Source organism: Castor canadensis, chromosome 11, assembly GCF_047511655.1.
Source record: "Castor canadensis chromosome 11, mCasCan1.hap1v2, whole genome shotgun sequence".
Classification (NCBI taxonomy): Eukaryota; Metazoa; Chordata; class Mammalia; order Rodentia; family Castoridae; genus Castor; species Castor canadensis.
The window spans coordinates 36,046,286-36,068,104 of NC_133396.1; the positions used below are offsets into that span (position 1 = coordinate 36,046,286).

The 21,819-nt window shown below is 34.7% G+C and overlaps 1 protein-coding gene across 13 annotated transcripts in view; it reads right to left on the bottom strand.

Moving 5' to 3' along the window:
• Nucleotides 1–21,819, bottom strand: part of Bcas3 (BCAS3 microtubule associated cell migration factor) — a 502,679-nt gene that overhangs the window by 363,101 nt on the left and 117,759 nt on the right. For all 13 annotated transcript variants that reach the window (XM_074046239.1, XM_074046241.1, XM_074046245.1 and 10 more), the window contains exons 10-13: nucleotides 19,964–20,040; nucleotides 13,773–13,856; nucleotides 6,962–7,132; nucleotides 2,903–2,996 (exon numbers count right to left, since the gene is read on the bottom strand). In XM_074046239.1, the coding sequence (XP_073902340.1) occupies nucleotides 2,903–2,996; nucleotides 6,962–7,132; nucleotides 13,773–13,856; nucleotides 19,964–20,040 (426 nt within the window). The remainder of the gene's footprint in view (nucleotides 1–2,902; nucleotides 2,997–6,961; nucleotides 7,133–13,772; nucleotides 13,857–19,963; nucleotides 20,041–21,819) is intronic.

Sequence of the window (21,819 nt, forward strand, 5' to 3'; positions counted from 1 at the left end):
AAAAAAATGAAAACTTCCAAGTCATTGGTAAGTGTAAGTATACATTCTAGCAGTAACAATCAGTATTATGAACAGCAAAAATACTCAGATCTAAACAGTAAGTATGTCAGATGAACTATAAGCAACAGGAACATTCCCTGCTAACCAGCTACTCTAAAGCACCGTGCAAACCAATTAAGCAGTTTCTGAGTAACAAACCCTCCACTTAAACAAAATATTTAAACAGGAACAAAACATTTGAAATATTCTAGAAATGCTGCATATTAAAACCTTGTCTCCTGCAGAAGGAACTGGTGCATTCATTATATACACTGTGTCACCATCTCATTCAAATGTGCCATGTTTTCCTTGCCTTACTCATTCAACAAGGAACAGAAGCATTATCCCCTAGATACTCATCTTGTCTGTCCAAGCTTAGCGATTTCCTCTCAAATTATTTAGCTACTGGAACTCTGCCCTGACTGCACATAGGATTGTCCTTCCTTGTTTTAAGACCCCATTTTCTTACTTGTATGACACCAGCAGATTTATGATAGGAAATGTCTCAGGTTAACTGAATTGTCAAGTCTTAGCAGGTAAGATGAAGTAGTCATTAGAGAAAGAGCTGCCTTCTGCTGTGCTCCTCAGAAACTGGTGAAATTATAATTCCTATGTATGTATATGTATATACATATCAGTTCTAGAATAATTTGTTGAAGCATATGAAACATTCAAATAATTATATAGTGATAAAATTTTATAAAAATACCCATCATGTTTGTTGCTAACAATGTCATATATATGGCCAATACTTCAGTGGAAAATTTCCTATTTTTTTAAATGACTATGTAGTAACTCACAATAGGTCTCCATGGTTCAGTAGCCTCTGTGGGTAATTCCAATGACACCAATGGCTGTACAGATTGTATATATACAATCAACAAAAGAAAACTCTACATGCTGTGATTCAACTCCAAGTGAATAAATTCTAAAATAGCTCTAGGGAACTAAAAATATCTTTTATTTTCAAAGCAGAGAATACATGCCTAACACAGTGCCACCATACATATATTAGCAACAGGTCCATGGAAGGCACTAGATGTAGGAAGACAAATGACATCTGATTCCTAACTGGAAGGAACCTAAAGATTCACAACGGAAAGACTCATTTAAACAAATGAATATCACAAAATAAATTACCTCATACTTTATAAACCCAGTGCTGTACGAACACAGAAAAATAAGTATGAATGTTGTCATTTTTATCTTATCATATAAATACAAATGGGAAGCTCAAACAAATGAAATGGGAAAATGTTGATCAAAAAATGAAACTATTTTTATAAAAGCTGATGACAATGATAGAAATGGCTCTGACATTCTTGACATTACATGACATATTCTCCATATAATGTAAAGTCATAGGGAAAAATGTAGCATCCAATGTCAGAAGCATTCTAACTGGGGTTATATAAAATATATACAAACACAAAGAAAATTTGACATAACAGATGGAATATAAAAATGGGTCAGACTGACTATCTCAAGTGAAGTGCTGTATGACATAACTTTCAGAGTGTTTCTTCATTTTTATGACATTTAGAGAATTTCAATGAATACTTGTCTTTACTAATTAAATCAATGCTAGCGATCACCAATTACTAGAAAAATCTTTCTATCTTCATCAAAAATGACTAAGATATTAGAAAGAAGATTAGTCAAAGTGCTCTATATTACTGTCTTACCATCATTCTTTTTATTTAAAAAGATTAATCTTTCCCATCAATTTTAGTTGATATGATTATTTTTGAAAAATAAGATAAAATGGCAGACTCCTTAGATATAATAAGAGAACACTTTTATTTAAAAAGTTTCAGAACTGAGGTCAAAATAACACTCGGCAGAATACTTGCTAATCTCCACAAGAAAATTCTCTCTCAAACATATTGACATTTTATGATTACCTTATCCATGTAAGTCTGATATACTGTGCCTCCAGATAGGATAAAATACTGAGCAGAGCAATACTTGTGAAGTTTAAGACTACTCCGTAGTCTTCGAGGCATGGTTACATGGTGACGCATGCCTGTAATTCACAGAGGCAAGAGGATCTCAAGTTCAAGGTCAAGGTCAGCCTGGGCTACCTAGCTATACACTGTACCAAAAAACTCCTTAGTCTGAATAGTTTAAAGCTTCTCTAGACAAAACTAGTCAATTAAATGGCAAGCCAGAGAAAAACCATAATCATATTGAAAAAAATCAGACAAATCCAGGACTTCAATAAGACAGATGTTCAAGACATTGCAAAAAAATGAACAGGTGCAAGTTATATGTTGTATTAAATGACTTTGGAGCTGAACATACAGCTCTGTGGTAGAGCACGTGTGAGCATGCTCAAAAAAAGAAAAAGGAATTCAAGAAGCAAACCCTAAATAGAACTTTGTCTGCCATAGGTTCACAACACATCTTTGGAAAATATTGAATTATGGATTGGATATTGTAAAATATAAAGGGCTACTTTCCTTAGCTACAATATAATTTTCTTTATGCAGGAAAAGTTAAAAGAAATGGGATGAAATGTTACACTGTATCTACTATATTTACATGTTTTGGGAACACACACCTATGGTCCCCAGCTGTGGTTTGTGCACTATGAAAACTTCTTTTTGGTTTTCTGTTTGTTTGGGGTTTTACTTTTTTGAAACAGGATCTTACTATATTGCCAAGGCTGTTGATGAACTCAAGATCATCCTGCTTCAGCCTCCCAAATGATCGGATTATAGAATGCATCACCACATGGAGCATTCTATATATATACTGACACATCAAGAAAATAACACTCCACATTTCATACTTTCCATCTCCAAAGTACTTCAATGGAAAACTCATGAGATAAACAGCAAAACAAAACCAAAGCCCTTACCACTGGCATTAAAAGCCATACAGCACACTGGCTTCTCATGGGCAGGGAAGTGGGCCACGATGCCATCACTGTCAGAGTCCTCGCTCACCAGCACCTTCAAAAAGACAGACAGAATCAGTATTTCTCACCAACAGACTGAAGGCCAGGCTTCAATATGTCTCACCAAATAACATGCTTCCAGCATATTAGAAGATTATTATTGTCAATACAAGTGGTAATTCTATGCTAGCAAGCAGGAGAAGAAATACTATGTCATTAGCAGACAGTAGTATAAATGCTAAAAACAGTCCACTGACTTGACAGTACAAGACAGACACAATTATTTCTTCATTATAGTTTAAGAGAATAAAAGCAAAACTCAACTATTATTCAATTCCATCCACAATGCAATCAGATGCTTTTGTATTGAAGGAGAGAAATACAGTTCTTATGGTGTAACAGCCTGAAGAAAATCACAAATTTTTACCACTAAGAATACTGAAAAAATATAACATAAACTCAAACAGAATTAGAAAGGAGTTATTATCCAATAAAAATTTTATCAGAAAGTACAAAAGTTGTAGCCAAGTGCAGTAGCTCAAGCCTGTAATCCCAGTTACTCTGGAGACATAGATCAGGAGGTATGGTGGTTCATGCCTGTGATTCTAGCTATTTGGAAGGCAAAGGTAAGAGGATCTCTGTGTTGGGTATTATCAAGATCGAGCCTCACAAACTATTTGCTGGGGTTAGTCTTAAACTGTGATCTTCTGGCTCTCTTTCTAACAAATAGTGAGGATTACATGCATGAGCCCACAACTACAACTTACTGTAAGTGTACAGTATTTCAAAAATTGTAAAATATATTCCAAGCTACTGAGTTTCTTGGATTTTGAAAGTTGAAACAAGTTCACTGTAGCTTTTAATGTGTCTTTCTAAGATAATTATCACTGAGTATTCAATGTGATGGTAAGGCACATTAATTTTAGTCTATAGCAACAATGGCCAGGGGCTCACACCTGTAATCCTAGCTACTAAGGAGGCTGAGGTCAGGAGGACTAAGGTTTGAGGTTAGCCAAGGCAAAAAAAAGTTTACAACAGCCTATCTCAATAGCTGGGAGCAGTGGTACACACCTGCCATTCCGAGCTATACAGGAGGCTGAGATTGCGAGAAGCATGGTTCCAGGATAACACAGGCAAGAAAGGTTGCCAGATCTCAACTCAACGGAAAAAACCTGGATGTGGTGGCATGGGCCTATCGCCCGGCACACGGCAGGAAGCTTAAAACAGGAAGATTGTAGTCCAGGCTGGCCTGGGCAATAAATGAGACTGCAAAAAGGATCAAAAAGGCCAAGAGGTGTGGCTCAAGTAGTAAAACCTCCAGCTAGCAAGCCCAAAGGCCTGAGTTGAAACCTGGGTACCAACATTAATTCATTCACTCATTCATTCAACTACTAGACTATATTCAACACCACAAAGCACTTTATTAATTCAGGGAAGGTAAGCCGTCATCCTATGAACAAAGCACCTCAGAAGCCATTAGGTTATTGTAAACTCTGAGAACAAGTGTTCTCAGAGCAAGAAATAATTCATGTTTATGGCTCCATTCTGAGGTATTTTTTTTCAATTAAAGATTTTTGCCATGCTGCTAACTTCATTTACATATATGTGTAAAAGGCAAATTATACCACTTAACTTTTCCAAGTCAAGAAATGCTTTTAAATAAAACATGAAAGTAACACAGATGAAAATGGACACAAAGTCAATTCAATCCATTCTTCCTTAATGCAGTTACCACAACCGATTCCATCCCCATAAAATCAAATAAATCAATACAGCAACAGAAAGGTGGTGATCAGATTTTATATACTACCACAGTCCACAAAGAACATGAAAATATCTGTATTAAAGTCTCAATGGATTTACACACCAAAAGAAATACAGTTTCACACACACACACACACACACGGAATAACACTGCAGCTATTGCTAAGCACCAATGGCATGGAGTAAATGTGATCTATGACACTGACTACTACAGTCTCTCTCTTTCCTTCTCCTCCTACCTCTCTCTCTCTGCAGTACTAGGGATCTGAACCCTTTGTTCCTACTACACAAGTGCTCTACCACATGGGCTATGACCCTAGCTCTTTTTGCTTGGGTTTTCAGATAAGGTCTCATGGTATTTTGCATCAGCCAGCCATGGATGGCCACCCTCCTACCATGGCTCCCATGTAGCTGTATATAGGCATGAGCCAACATTCCCAGCAAAACACAAAATTTTTCAGGTTGAACATTTGAGACTTTAAATTTTTAAAAGCTAATATTAGACTCATCCTAATGAATATCTCTATTTGTTTAAGTGTTTTCAATGCACTTATCACAGAAAACAAACTTTTGTTAAGTCTACCATCTATAATCTATCTGGATACTGAAAAACCAAAAACTCCTTTTCTTTTTATTCTTTTTAAGCTAAAGTAGGGTCACGCTAAATTTCCCAGGCTGGGATCAAGCAATCCTCCCGTCTCAACTCCCTAAATAGGAGACTATAGGCATGTATCCCCACACCAAGTTGCCTTCTTCCCTTTCTTGTGCTCTCTCTCAATGGGACTGGGGTTTGAACTCAGGCTTCATGCACCAGCTTCCTTTCTTTCTTTTTTAAGACATAAAAAGGTAATGAAGAACAGTAAGAAAAAAACTAAGTCACATTTGAAAACATATGACCTAATAGTATACTGCAGGTAATTATTTTCTTAATTTTTCTTTTTATATTTCCCTATACTTCACTGGAATACATATATAAGTTACACCTTAATTTAATTTAAAATATTATAATAAATTTTTCTACTTTATATGACCACAAATCTGTCAACAAATGCTAGATCTTCAACAAAATTATGCTCCTAGACAATGCTGAGGAAGGCTGTTATTACCTAATAAATGTGGGTGGCCTTGTAGAAGAATTAAGAAACAAAAAGCAAAAGAAAAATTTTACATTAACACTCTCCTAACACTAAAGGTTTATATATACAGAACACTGGCATGTGTCAATCTACATCAGCTAATACACACACATGCACACACATTCACAGTCATTATACTCAACTGAAAACGTTGCTTGCACTTCATTTTAAAAGGTTCAAGGGGGAGAGGGATGGGGGAGGGGGGAGAAAGAGGAGGCAGGGGGAGAAATGACCCAAACATTGTACGCACATATGAATAAAAGAAATTTAAAAAAATAAATAAAAAAGTTCAAGCCTATTATGTATTTGTTTAGCACAAAGATGGATGAGACTAAAAATTGCTATTTAGATTTTTAAATAAAAAAAAAACAGCCATGTTTAATAACCTAAAATGAGCGAGATTTTTAGCTTTAATTGCACCAAAGTCCACTTTTCCTTTAAGTGCCATTTGATCTCGTGGCCTTTCTACAGGAAACAGCACACAAGATGCTGCCACGTGTAATATTTCATCAAGATGTTGGCCCACGTAATGGAAGCACTCTCCCACAAGAACATGCAACATTAAAGGTTAATACTTTAAAGACCTACACACGTTGTAAGCAACTTGTTCTGAAAGCAAAATTAAACATGTATTTTACACTAAAAGTATGTTTCACACGTGCTCTCCAATTTTATTCCAGATTTATAGATTTGCTATAAAAACGATCATAAACAACTAGAATAAAAAATTATCTTCATTTGAAAAATATATTTAAAAAATTAAAGACTGGGGACAAAGGAATGAGAACGATGTTCCAAAAACATCTTCCAAACATGATTAAGATGCAATGATGAAATATTTTCCATGTTTATAATCACCACTTCTAAATGTTTCTGAACATAGATTTAAAAAATAACTAACTGTTGTACATGTCTGATATAGTACTTTAAAATTCCATGTATTTTTATATTTAAAAGGAATTCTATAAATTTTGATATTATAGACTAAATTCTGTCACTCATAATCATCATAAGTTCCAAATTACTAATCTCCTTAAGTGAAACACCATTTATCTGATCTTGATCATAGTCATCCCAGTCTTTGAAGGTCACACAGACTATATGCACCAAAAGTTGTTACCTGCCCTTCTCCAACTGTTTCAGTGTCAATAACTGTAATGATGCCTGGGACCAGAGGACTCCGTCTTGAGTTACTATGGATGGCAACATCATCTTCGGTCACACCTGAGGGCAGCGTGCCTGTCAACTGAGTGACAACTTTCCCAACCATTGTCAGGCCACTTTTCAATGTCTGTACAATGAAACATAAAATATATGACTTCACATCAATGCATGTAGTCAGTCACAATAGAAATAAGCATTTTATCAACTCTATTTTATTTTAAATTGTCTATTCTCTTACAATCAATAAACTGTCACAGATACTCGTCTGACATTCAGAATGTTGAAATTTAGTTAATAAATCAGTACTAGTTCAAAGAAATGTCACTAATCAAGCAACAAAGGTAGAAATTTGTTTCATGTAAAGGCAAAATTATATTATTAATAAAAATATTGTTTGTTCCCTACCTTAATGTATTTTTTGAAATAGTATATATGTAATTTTATGCCTATTATGTAGCATGATAATGACTGAGGCATTGATAGAATACCTATGTGGAAAACGACTATGCTTCTGAAATAAATCTATAATACGCTAAATCTATAATATGCTGTTATATCATACTATTCACTGAGATTTACAATACGGAAAATATACAGTCTCTATCCATGACGCTAATTACTAGAATCCATGATACTAATTAATGAAGCTTCATATGAAATTAGCTAGGAGGGTTCTTTTCTATCTAGTAGGGGAAACTAAATTGTGGTGCTTCTAATACACTATTTTCACTGGAAGATAAATTATGATTTTTTTTCATAATTACATTTAATTCAAATAGGTGAAGATAATCAATGTGCATTTTTCTTGTATTAAATTTTATCTGATTATTATAATGTGCATGAAGAAAAAATTTTAAAGTCAAAGAAGTAGTTTTCATCTGAAAAGAAATAAGAGAAAAAACTATATGAAGAACATTTTTTGAGGAATTTCTTAGCATTAGAGCCAGAATAGGCAGACTAGATAACAGGGACAACTTAAAATTTTTATATTAAATAATATATGCAAATTTTCCCAATTCTTCTGTAGTGAGGAAATTTTCTATTAAAATAATTCAAATTAATCTTCAATAGGTGACTTCTGAGACAATTATGGGGAAAATGTTTTTGCCTATATTCTGGCATAAGGTATAGCTAAATATTTTTTAATGTGAGTGGCATCCTTTATAAAATTTATTATCCTAAATTAATTGTACAAAGGGGTTTCATTGAGATATTTATACCACGTATATAACATACTTCAATTAAGTTCACCCCATCCGTATTACTCTTCACTTCCGGCCCTTCTCTCCTTTTTAACAGTTATTGGTGGGCTTCATTCTGCTATTTTCACACATATCCTTCTACGATACTAAAATGTAAATTTTATGACATGCAGGATTTTCATTTGATTTTGTTCACAATTACATGAAAACTGTAAAAAGCAAATTAAGTTTCCATTACTGTTACATCCATTATTTTTCTATAGCTATATCGCATGGCATCTCCACCATGTATTAGGGAATGCTCAAGACTATTACCGTGAACTACCGCTATAGATTTCTGCAACTATGTAGAAGAGAAACTGAAGTTAGAGAATTTAAATACAATGGCAGCTTAAACAGGTAACCAATGACGGGGCCAGAATTCCAATTTAGGATTCTGTCTCCAGAACACAGCTTTTAACCACTGTCCTATCCTATTTTACTTGTAATCTGTTACTGTTAGTACTTGTGGTGTCACAGTTCAAGAGTACAAAACACAGATGACTGATAAGGAAGAAGGAAGAAAAAAACTGAGAATCCCAATAATGTCTCCTAATAAGCACTTAAATAAAATGATCAGAAAAACTATCTGCTTGATTCAGGCAAAAAAGATAGAATTCACAGCAGGATGAAACTGAAGAGAAAAGCCCAAAAATCAATTGTAAATGTTTTGTTTAGTGCTAAAAACGCAAACTGCAGTGATTACAAAACACACCAGTGTTTCTCAATTAGCGACCGAACGTTTGTTTCAATAATTCACAAGAAATGACTTAGACCAAGTCTGCCAGGGTGTTGTAGGTAAGCCTCTGAAGGACCAGGAGAATGAGGTGTCACAGTGTGTTGATGCTGAGAGCTGGCCTGGGAGCCTGATTAACCTCTGATGTACCTCAGCTGATGCTAATGCTGTTATCAAAGCAGTGCCTTTGCCTGTATGTCCTTTGCATTTGCCCAAGCCTATTATTTCATACTTTCATACCAATGAATATGAAGAAAACTAAAAGACCTGGAGCACATGAAAAGTGGAAAGTAATGTTCCAAAGCAAACCACAGGGTAAAGTTGAAAGTTCAATTAAGAAAACAAGGAAAAGGATCCACAAAAAAGAGAAAAACAGTAGTGTATTTCATAGTCACAAACTCATGTTATGTAATGAGTTCTTGACAGTCATTTGTTAACAAAAAAAAAATCTAAGCCCAAAATTCAACAATCACCAAATCTGCAATTCATGTATGATAAGAGAGTATGATTTGTCCTAGCTAATTAACTGTTAGCTATGAGAGACAGTGGGGCGGTAGGTGTTGTAAGTTTTCTGCATTAGTGAAGAGCTTTACTTTTAGAATAAATTTGTTTTGTATTAGAATAAAAGACATCTATGAACACTAGTTCCCAGAAATATCAGCTGTGATGCCAGGATTTAACAGTTCTCATATGCTATTTTTAGAAATCTGAATCATCTCACCATAATTATCTTTCCAATCAACTTTAATAACTATATATGTGTAGCTACAGCCACACACATATATATAAATTATAAATGTATATACATAATTACATATAACTGTTAACTTCCTCAAATCTATAAAATGACAAAGGATAAGCACAGATTAGGAATAGAGAATTCTGTATCAGTTAAATGCAGATGAAAATGAGACTGACTACCCTCTTGATCTAAGGTATCTAAATTTAAAAGTTCACTAAATCTCTGATTAATCTTTACAGAAGTACTCACAGAACAGAAGGGTGAGAAAATCCATTATAACCTGTAATTCAAAAGTGCCTGCACATACTCTGCTCTGTTCTAAGCAAACGGCCAAAGGGTCACTAGACAGCTTTAGCCCCTCTCATGCAATGTCACTTGCTCTCCCACCCATTAGCGCTAATGGTGTCGCTCTTGCAAACTGTTAGTTGTCATTACGTTATCAGATAGCAAGAGAAAACAGGCGTTTTTATTAAATCAATGACCACATTGGGGTTAAAATACATTAAAATGAGATGGTTATGAGGGATCTAGAAAATACAGGCCGAGATTTATAAATGTACCAAATAATTTCATTTGAACTACTTCAATATAAAACTTTTTCCTTTATCACTAGCAAAGTCTAAACATATAAAGATTAATTTCCAACTTCATCTTCAATATACTGATCTTGACAACTGCATAAAACAAAAAAATGAAAACTAAAATAATCCCTCCATGAAACAAAATATGAAGCCATAGAGGAAATTACCATCTGAAAAACAAAAAGAGGAATTGTACTTTCAAACAAAATGACTTAACACAGAAAAAATTTTAAATATATTTTCAGATAAGTACTTTTTCTTCATGAGCACAAACTACACAGTTTTTAACACACTTTCCACGTTTTCTTTTAAAAATGTCATATTACCTAAAAATAAGAAAATGGTAAGAATGAGAAAAATTATATTCTATTTTCAATTTTTATAGGGCAGGTAAATCACCCAATTCTACCAATAAGAACACCTGGCAAAACTGCATAGGGTGTTTTTGTAAAATGATGCTTCAAGGGAACTGAATATTTAAAAAGATCATTAAGAGTTACTAGGTCAAAATCCAAGAGAACAAGGAAAACCAGATGTTCCAGCTGGGTTGAGGCCTGGAGGTATCTCTCAATTTTAGGGATGGCTACAAAGAGACTAAGTGATGCATCTGACAGACTTCTGGAACTAGGGGGTTATCTGAGGCCTGCCAAGGGGGCCGACCTAGAAAGATTCCCTCCATCAGCGTATAAAGAACAGGCGGGAGCCTCTTCTAGTGTGAAATAAAGGAAGCACAGCTATTTCAGATCATCTTCGTTTAAACATCTTAAATAATCTCAATTTCCAAAACTGGATTAAGATGATCCACAACAGAGTACCAGAACTCCATTACCATCCCAACTCAAAACTAGCTCTCAAAATTTCTGAAGGAAATTCTGGCAAACAAGGATTCCAGACATCATAAATGAGAGCCAACAGAAAGAGCAAACAACAAAAACAGATCCAAAATGAAGCTGGACATTATTTGGCCTATACAAGGTTGATACTTGATAAAATGGAAATCCCAAAAACCAGAAGTAATCTCTATTTACTAAAAGATGTTATCAAGTTTTTTGTTTGAAGGTACCCAATACTTTTTGTGAATCTATTGAGATTATCGTGTAATTTTCTCCTATTATTCATTCTTTTCAAGTGATAAAACAGCCTTATATTGTAGAACTATTCCACAAAGAATGTGACAAATTATATTTCCTATACAATTTTGTGCTAATTTTTTAAAATAATTTTTCGATCTCTACCCGTAAGTTAGAAATAATTCAGGTTTCATTTTTCCTAATGTTCTTATCAAGTTTTTTAATAATGGTAATCTCACATCAGAAAGCAAGATTCAGCACAATCTGACAGACCTTAATCTCTGGATGAGTCTTTGTGTACTCTTGCCAAATTATTTTATATATTTGATGGATTGGTTGAGGCATGCCCCACTACTCCTAATCATAATTGTTACACTTAAATTTTAGATAAAAATTTTCCAGAGAATGTTGTTAGTTCTAAAGATATCTTTGCAAGTAAGTGTTACACACTCTGAAACAGAAAAATAAAGTGATTATACAACATGATAAAATTTCACAATAATGAGGATGACCCATAATGTAGTAGTAATAAAACAAGTAATATATTTAGAACTGTACTAATTAATTATAAAAGGTACTTTAAAGTAGTTACCATGCAAAAATGTAAGTCTATTAATCCTCAAAAGTTGGATTTAACAACTAATATCCAATACAAAACCAGGAGAAATTAACATTTGGGAAAAAAATCAGCCCAATTTTCCAATACTTTCTATATGAAAAAGACTAGGGAACTGAAACAAAGTCTCACTATATGTCTGGTAGAAGTTTAAGTGAAATAATTTGATGATATTTTCAAGAAAATTCAAAATAGTCATGCTCTCAGATCAGAGTTCCAAGCAAATAGATAAATACAAAAAATGTTTTAGAAAATATTTAATGACATTTGAGTAGGGTATAATTGTAATTTACCAGATCAGGGTATAATATATGATTGGATCAAAAGTTTCTAAAAATTAAACGTGTACATACACAGAAATATAAGATAACAGAATTGTACACACTGAAAAGGTAATAAAGAATTCTAATCACTCCACTGGTGACCAGTGACCTATTGGAAATTGGCTGGATTAGGTGCTATTTTAAACATATTTCTTTGAGCCTAAATGTAGAAGGACTGAGTATATGCCTCAAAGTTTTAAGTACAGAGGTGTGGGAACATGGGGAGTTCAGACTTCTCATTTTCAAATCACATTAAATAAACGAAGCAGGTCCTTTTATGTACGCACAGAAATAAAAGCTGAAAAGTTATGCTCGACTCAGTATCTGAAAAGTACTCCAAATCTTTGTAATGATCAGCTATCCTGATCCAACTGTGTGAGACAGTAAGTCTAAAAGGAGACTAAAACTTGAAAAACAGATCTCAGAGGTCTATGTTGTAGATTAACATAACGACACTGAAGATTCTGTCTAATCACAGTCTTAGGTTATTCCTTGTTGCCATAACCATCATTATTTTTACATACTCAATGGAGAAAAGCTGGCCTTGTTTACAAAGATTTCTGAGTTATAAATACGTAATGCTATAAGCGTAAAGCCTTATGCATTATTTCAGTTTGAGTGAAAAATAACAATGCTTCTCTCATCAAGTCAAGAGGCGCATTCCAAAGCACATCATGGAAGCATTTGTGATCAGTCCTGAAGTATTTTTGTATTTGTTTAACATAAAACAGTGTGACCTTTGATTCCCTCCCTGTGGTTTACTTTAAACTGTTGTTCTTTTCTGAATAGTTGTGCTTTCTATTACATGCTGTCATTTAGATTCACTCTGTCATCCCTATTATTAGAACTGTTTTGTTGTATACTTCACAATTCAAAAGGATAGTGGTTATAAGAATACCTTATAATCAGCATCAAGTTTACCAGGCATCATCAAAATGAACCCTCACACACACAAGAAAGAACTCACTTGACAAACTTGAAGGGGGCAGCCCCTGGATATGAAAGAATCTTTGAATGTGCCAGGGAACTGACTCCAGTTTTCATAAGGAATTCTTGATGTCAGGAAGCATCAGTAGTGTTCAAAGATGCACAGGGATGTCAGTGTAGGTAAAATAATGCAAATCACAGAAAAGAGACCAGAAATCACCATGTAAAGCTTCCTCAAATGTGGTATTAATTAGTTACCAGACTCCAGTCCAGTTAATATACTTTAAGGTTTGAAACTGCGTAAGTGCAAACCCTATACCATTATAGTAGAAAATGTATCAACCACGAAATATTACATTTCTAATAGTTAAATCAATATTAATAATGAAAGGCAGAAAAGTATGATTTACTTCTTACAATTAAATTCCAGTTGTGAATGAAAATGGAAGAAACTATTTTAACACAATTCAAGAGAGAAACCTGATAATGACTCCCCATGATCACCACTCACAGACATTACAAGGTACTCACTTTAGCAGCACTAATGACTGTGGCAGTATAAGACTGAATGTTGTCTCCACAGGCTCCACCACGAGACTGATGACATCGAATCAACTAAGGTTAAAAAAAAGAGAGGGAGAGAAAAGCAGAGTCATTTTCTATTAAACTGTTTAACTCTGAATGCTATTAGACAGCACTTATTTACTGTGCATAAACGATGATGGTGGGAGAGAATGTTAACATGAGTGTATTTCAGACAAAATAGCAAAAAACCCTATTGAGACATTTTTACCCTATTTATAATCCACTGGTGCCACTCAGGCAGTTTCAAGCTCAACTACAGTTTTAATTACAAGATGAGTAGTCTTTAAGAATTAGTAAACTCTGAAATGGTAGGATTTGGAGTCTGGCAGCCTTTGCACAAATAAATTTTAAAAGCATAACCAAAAGACTTATACATAGCTTCCTGACATTAAATATGTGACATGCTAGCAGACTGGATGTTTTTTCCCTAATTCCTTTATAAAGATTATAAAAGAAAACATAAAAAGCAGACAAAATGTTTTGCCATATTTGCATCTTCAACTGTGTCACAAGAAAAATGGCACAAATATGCATAAATCAATTGTGACATACTCAATAGCTGTCCACTTCAGAGAGTTTACTGCTTTTACAGTGAGGAATAAAAAAGACATGCCCTTATTCATACTCCTCATGAACAAACAAATCTGCCAACCGTCAATGTGAATCATTACTGTGCAATGGTTCTCACCTGCTAAGCAGTAAGTCAATTCTTCAGTGGGCCTCAATTTGCCATGTTTAATAACAACCAAAAAAGAAATCACAACCAAGATTTATCTTTTTAAACTATTTAAAAAATAAAGTGACAATAGTAGACTATGAGAACAGTATCACATTGTATTTAAAAGCTTCTGGATTGATAAAAAAATTACACCTAAAAATGCTTTACATAACCTAAAACTTATCTTTTTGATAAAGATTAACACATCTTCTTTTTATTCTTTTCCAGTGGTTCTAGGAACAGCCACATTGTGCATGCTAGGCAAGTACTCTACCTCTGAGTTACATCCCCAGCTCTAGTCATTTTTTTCTTAAATCAATTTTGTTTCTTTGAAACTGACACTGTTTTTAAAGAAGTCTCCAAAAGCAATATTAATATTATAGAATGGAACACCTTTAAAAGACCGACATCAAGATATTTTTGAGACAATTTCTATGTATACCATACTGAAATAGGTTTTTGAAGTAAGTGACTGATCAGCAAGTGTGGTTTCACATGGAATAAAATGTGTTACTGGAAAGTTATATGTTTATCTAATAAAAAGAATCTGTCATTCATTCATCCACAAATACACAAAGACTTATGAAAATTATCCCTCTGCTGCCTCCTGCTGCATAAGCAAAGAAAGGCAACATTTGGGAAAGGCTTTCATATACTTCCTACTGTAAGTAGCTAAAAAAGTCAAGAATAATATAAATATGTAAAAAGAAGCAACACTTTGCTTTTTCAATTTGACTACAACTGAGTCAAAATTTGGTCCCCAATCAGAATTATTTCTAGTACAAAATTCTATCAAATGGACTAATCTCCAGGGAATATTGCTAAGCAAAAAAGTAAAGTGCCAAGCCAGAAAGTAGTGTGTCACGCCTATACTCCTAGCTACTTGAAAGGCTGAGATCAGGAGGGTTACAGTTCAGTTCTCAAGAACCTATCTCCAAATGAAAAAGAGCAAAATGGACTGGAGGAAAGGCTCAAACTCTAGAGTGTCTGCTATGAAAGCCCTGAATTCAAAACCCAGTAACACCAGGTGAAAAAAAAAGTAAAATGTGAAATAGCATAGATACAACGTTATCTTTGTTAAAGTGAAAAATATACACAAGTGTATAATATCAATGAACATGTAAATGAGGTATGAATTTACAAAGAAAGTACCAATTATATGTGAAATAAAACCCTAACCAAAACAAAAAAAAAAAGGTAAAAAGACAGGAATGAAGGACAAAATAATAAAAATTCCTATAAAGATAGTTATTTGACTGGAACCGTAACAGGAAACAATGCCTCAACTCTGTATCTGATTTGACTTTGTAGTGCTATGAGCAAGCAATTCTGCAATTATCTTCTGTGTTACAGGATTGAGCAAATTTCTACTATGCAAAAGTAAGGACACCATGATTACGAAATGGGCAAGGTATGAAAGAACCATGTGGAAGTATCAACTCATTAACATGCTCATATAAGAGTACACACACACATATGTTTGTACACATTTCTGTGAATATCTGCGAATGTGTATAATATATTTCCTAGCTCTGTCTATTGAAAAGGTCTAGGACAAGGACATCTCAGTAGCAATGAGCACAACTCTCTAATAATGTACCCAGTAAAAGGCACCAGAAAGCCTTTTGTAACAGATTCCAAGACTGAGAGAGAGAAAGTACAACATGAGTTTGGGTATCCTTTTAGTCAGGAAGTAAGGAAATAAAGTTTGTTTGTTTGTTTGTGATATGAGGATATGTCAGAAGGCTGCAATAAACTGCCTAAAGTGGTTTACATTGCTCAACCCTAGGAATATTTGAAAACTGAAATAATTGATGATAATAATCTTGTTGGGAGTTTAGAGCAATTTGTGCACGTTTTTAAATTCATTAAAAATTATGATTATTTTAGGTTTGTCTGACATTTTCTTCTGATTATGTTGATCATAGAATTTGAACAAAACAATATGTGAGTACCATTACACATCTGTCCTTCTTTATGAGGTCAAGTCTGCCTCACAACCTCAAAATAAAAATCATTTTACTGAAAGGAGGAGGAAGAGAATAAACAACTGAAGTCAGAGTGAGGTGCAGACTTATAGTCCCAGCACCCAGAGGCTGCACCAGGAGGATCCCTAGAGCATAGGTATTGCAGACCAACCTGGTGAAAACAGACAGACACATCACAACAACCATGACAACTAAGGGAGAAGGTAGGAGGTTCATTCCTTCACAAATATCAATGAAGAAACAGAAAAGAAAAAGATTGTAGGATATTACATATTTTAAGAGGCACCATTTTGTTAAGAGACACCATAACAAAATGTGATCACTGATATGGATCAGTCCTTTGTCACAGGGAAAAAACATCTGCAAGTGATATTTATAGGGTTAAATTAAAAAACTGGAATATGGGCCAGATATGTGGCTCAAACCTCTACCAGTTACTCAGGAGGCAGAGTTTGGGAAAATCATGGTATGAGGCCAGCCCAGGAAAAATTAACAAGACCCTATCTCAACAAATGAGCAAGAAAGAAATGGTGCTGGATGCCCAGGTATGAAAAAGACATGGGTAGGAGGATCAGGGTCTGAGGCAGGATCAGACAACAACAACAACCAGAGAGAGTGAGAGAGAGAGAGAGAGAGACCTTATCTGAAAAAATAACTAAAGCAAAATGAGTTGGAAGGATGGCTTCCCTCTCTGAAAATTGGAATATGAGTGGTACATTAAAGTATTTCATCAGTATTAAAGTGGCTGAAAACTGATGTATCTAGAAATAATGATATGTGCAATTTACTCTGAAATACTGTACAGAAAAATATGTATTATGGAGTCATGGGTATGCTACTTGGGAGGCTAAGATCAGGAGGATCACAGTTCAAAGGTAACACTGAGCAAAAAGTTCACGGATTCCCATCTCAACCAATAAAAAATCTGGGTATAATGGTCCATTCACGTCATCCCAGAAATGTGGCAAACCTAAAGAGGAGGATCACAGTCCTGGAAGGTCAGGGGATAAACACTAAACACTAATCAAGAAATAACTAAAGCAAAAAGGGCTGGAGTGCAGGTGCTAAAGTACATGCTCACACCTAGCTACTTAGAAGGATGAGATGAGGAGGATCACAGTTACAGATCAGTTGTGGCAACAAAGGCAAATAATTCACAAGACCCCATCTCAACCAATAGATTAGAGCTGTGGCCCAGTCATTCCCAGCTAAGCAGGAGGCTGCAATCAGGAGAGATCACTGTCCAAACCAACTTGCGCAAAGAGACCGTTTCCAAAATAACCATAGCAAAAATAGCTGGATGAGTGGCTCCAGAGCTGGAGGGCCTGCCTAGCAAGTGCAATGGTCTGAGTTTAAAAAAAAAAAAAAAAAAAAAAGGAGGGAAAGAGGGGAGGGAGAAGGAGGAGGGGACTGGAGGTGTGGCTCAAATGGTAGAGCACCTGAATGCCAAGTTAGCAAGTCCAAACCACAGTAGTGCAAAAACAAAAATGATGCATGGCTTATTGTTTATGATGTTATAATCAAAGAACATTTTGGGGCTGGGGATGTAGCTCAGAGGTAGAGCACTTGTCTAGTATGCACAAGACAATCAACACCACAAAATTTAAAAATACATTTTCACTGAAAGAAACCGATAATCCAAAATTTAATTTTGCAATTCCCAACTTGGTGCAAAAGCTAAAAACCTCAGAAACTTATAATAAATAACTTATGGAAATAGGATATACCATAATTTAGATATGTCTCTACATAATGGTACAACCATTAGAATGAATATCACCAGACTCCTTAGTCCCTGCCTGTGACACCACATATTATTCACATGTGTATCTGCAAAGGCAAAACAATTTACATATATCTAGGCTACACATATATGGAGTTCCTTCTCTCCAAAAAAATATTTAACAACTTACAAAATACCTCCCATTCCAAATGGGAGGTATTCCCATTGTTTCCCACATGTGAGAATACATCTTTACACTTAATTACTACACTTAATTGTATAGGTCTTGTTTTGTTTGAAAGGAAAAATTGGGAAGAGCTGTTTTTTACGATATATGTGCTAAAATCAACAGAACAAACAAGAAGGAACATAAATAGAGCACTCAGTAAGATGAAAAATACCTTAATTTTTGGATAAGGAATCAAAGAAGTCATCTATAAAAAAAAGCTTACACATTCCAGAGGCTACTAGTCCTCTGACTTCAACAAATATTCACTTTATTCACTACATCTTGATTTTGTTAAGAACTATTTCATAATAGTCCCAAGATGCAATAACAATGCAACCAACAAAAATACTAATCACTGAAGTCTGAAATACTTTTAGACTTCATTCTACATTCACATATAGAGTGCTAAATGACATAAAAGGACTTCGTGGTTTTATTAGTTTTGTATTTTTGAATTACAATACATTAATAGTACAAGAATTTCACTGTGATAATCCTACTTATATATTCAGTGTACTCTGAGCAAGTTAATTCCTTCCATTATATAACTGTCTTTGAGTGTTTGTGTGTGTGTGTGTATGTGAGTGAGTGTAGTGTCATGTTGTGTAGTGTACTTGGATCCTCTTTACCCCTCAGTATGCTTTCCTTTCCTTTCCCTACTCTCCTCCCATTGATAACTACCCCTGCCAAGATCATCCCTCAGATTTTATATTTTCTTATTTACAAAAGGTTTTCCCTGAATTGTACATAAATAAAACTCTCTCTTTATTTGCATTTACTATGAAAATGTTGGTAAATAAATTTGATAATTGACTGGAAAATTCAACACAATCTAAGCACATGTAATTTCATTATTTAAAAAAATGACTAGGACAGGAATGGTGGTCCACACATTGTGGTCCCTGCAAGGCCAGAGGCAGAGGTAGGAGGACTGTCATATGAGGCGCCCAGGGAAAAGCATTAGACCCTATCTGTAAAACAAACTAAAATAAAAAGGATTAGGGGAGTGGCTTATGTGGTATAGTGCTTGTCTAGCAGGTTCAAGGCCCTTAACTCAACTCAATCCCCAACAGTCCCACCCCTCGAGGGAGAGAGAGATATAAATTGAATGAAGTACTGAATATATAAGTAAGCCTACATTTATGGATTCTTTAAAATGTCAGATAATTGGTTGCACAAACCAAACCAAATAACAGCACTTGGGAGGCTGAAACAGGAGGATCCTGAATTCAAATTCTGTCTACATAGTGAGCTCAAGGCCAGGTTCATGGGCTATATATATAGCAAGACCCTGTCTCAATTAAAATAAATAAATAAATAAATGCAATAAGTTGAACAATACAGAATATAGGGATAAGTAGGTAGGTGAGTGGATGGATAGAGACAGATGATAGATAGACAGGCAGACAGACAGAGAGATAATCAAAATCTTAAATACTTGCTCCATTAAAACTAACCCAAACATGGGCCATGTCTTACCTTATTTTCTGCATAAGCAAGCCAGCGGCTCCCAAGAGCAATAGGATTCATGTTTGGCCCAGGACAAGGATAACAACCTAAAAGTTTCAAATGATAATATTCAGAAATTTCTTCAAAAGGTTAGATCAAAAAGAATTAACCTAGAAGGTAACACCCATGAACAGGAAATCAATGTGAGTCAATGCCCTGTATAGCTATCCTTATCTCAACCAGCAAAAACCCTTGTCCCTTCCTGTTATTGCTTATACTCTCTCTACAACAAAATTAGAAATAAGGGCAAAATAGTTTCTGCTGGGTATTGAGGCGGGGGGAGGGAGGGGGTGGAGTGGGTGTTAAGGAAGGGGGTGGGGGCAGGGGGGAGAAATGAACCAAGCCTTGTATGCACATATGAATAATAAAAGAAAAAGGAAAAAAAAAAGAAATTTCTTCATAAGTATTCTGTTGATGCTACAAGAACAGGAAAATCAAATGGTATTATTTTTCCAAGGCTCATAGAATTCCCATAGTTGTAGTCATTATTTTAATAGCTAAATGAATTGCCCTTTTTTCTCCTTTATTTAACTTTCTTTTGGTGTTAACTCTGCTCCATTAAAGAAACAATTTAAGAAGAGATTATAATCACTTTTTCTATAATTGGGCATTTTATACTGTGATTCCTGAACAAGAGAATGGAATTAAGAGGAACTGCTTAAAGTTTGTAAGATCAAAGTTCATAAAGCAAAGAAGAATTTTAGTAGAGGAGAAAGAAAGCATACAATGGGTTCAGGATACACCTATACACAAACATACACTTAAAAGGAAATGATAATACTATGGTGGTGGAAAAAGAAAAACAACATAGAGTAAGGGATGGGGACAAGGATAAGGAATCCTCAAAGATTCTTCAATAGAAGGTCCTGAGGAACTAGATAAGTATTTACAGTAACACTTAATGTCATTTTCTTGCTTCCAGTACTACCCACCAACAACAGTAAATGGTTCTATGATATGTGTTTATACTTTATTCATTTTCTATCTTATTTCATCTTGATCAGAAGGTTATGTAAAAAAAGGATTTGTATTCCTTTTGTTACTGTTGAACCTCCACTATCTACACATCTACACATGACAGATATTCAAAAATGTTTGAAAAATTGAACAATGAACTGAAAGTAATCAAGGCATATTTATATACAGCATCAACTAAGAAATTTTCATCAAATATTCAAATAATATGCTCTGTAAGTGTCACATCACTGTTTTCAAGCCACTTTTTAAATAGAAATCTTTCCCTAATGCATATCACATTATTCCCTGAATTCAGAAAGTCTTCCAACTAACATTTGGTGTCACTAGCACTAGGAACATAGCATTCTATCTTACTGTTGCAATACTCACAAGCACTGACGGGGCCCAGATGGCTGCTGCTTCCACTATACAGCAGCTTTCAACTCAGTTCCCTAAATTGCTATCTACTTTGAATTTTTACATTGCAAAGAAGAAAATGACCTAAGAGGAAGTCCACATATTATATGAAATAAGGTTTTTCATATTCTTCCTCCTTGAACTTTTTTTTTTCTTGGGGGCAGTATTGTGGGTTGAACTCAGCCTTATGCTTGCTAGGATGGCACTCTTCCACTTGAGCCACTGTGCCAGCCCCATCCTCTGTGTCTTTAAAACAAACAAACAACTATTTCTCTATGGTTTGAATGCATATACAGTGGCATGCATACACAGGACAAAGACACACTACAAAATGTATAATAAAGCACTGTTCTATACATTCTGTACCGTATGTTTGTTGTGCCATACTTAAAAGATTAGATTGCCACCAAATAAACTAGTACTATTAATATAGAAATGGACTTTAATATATG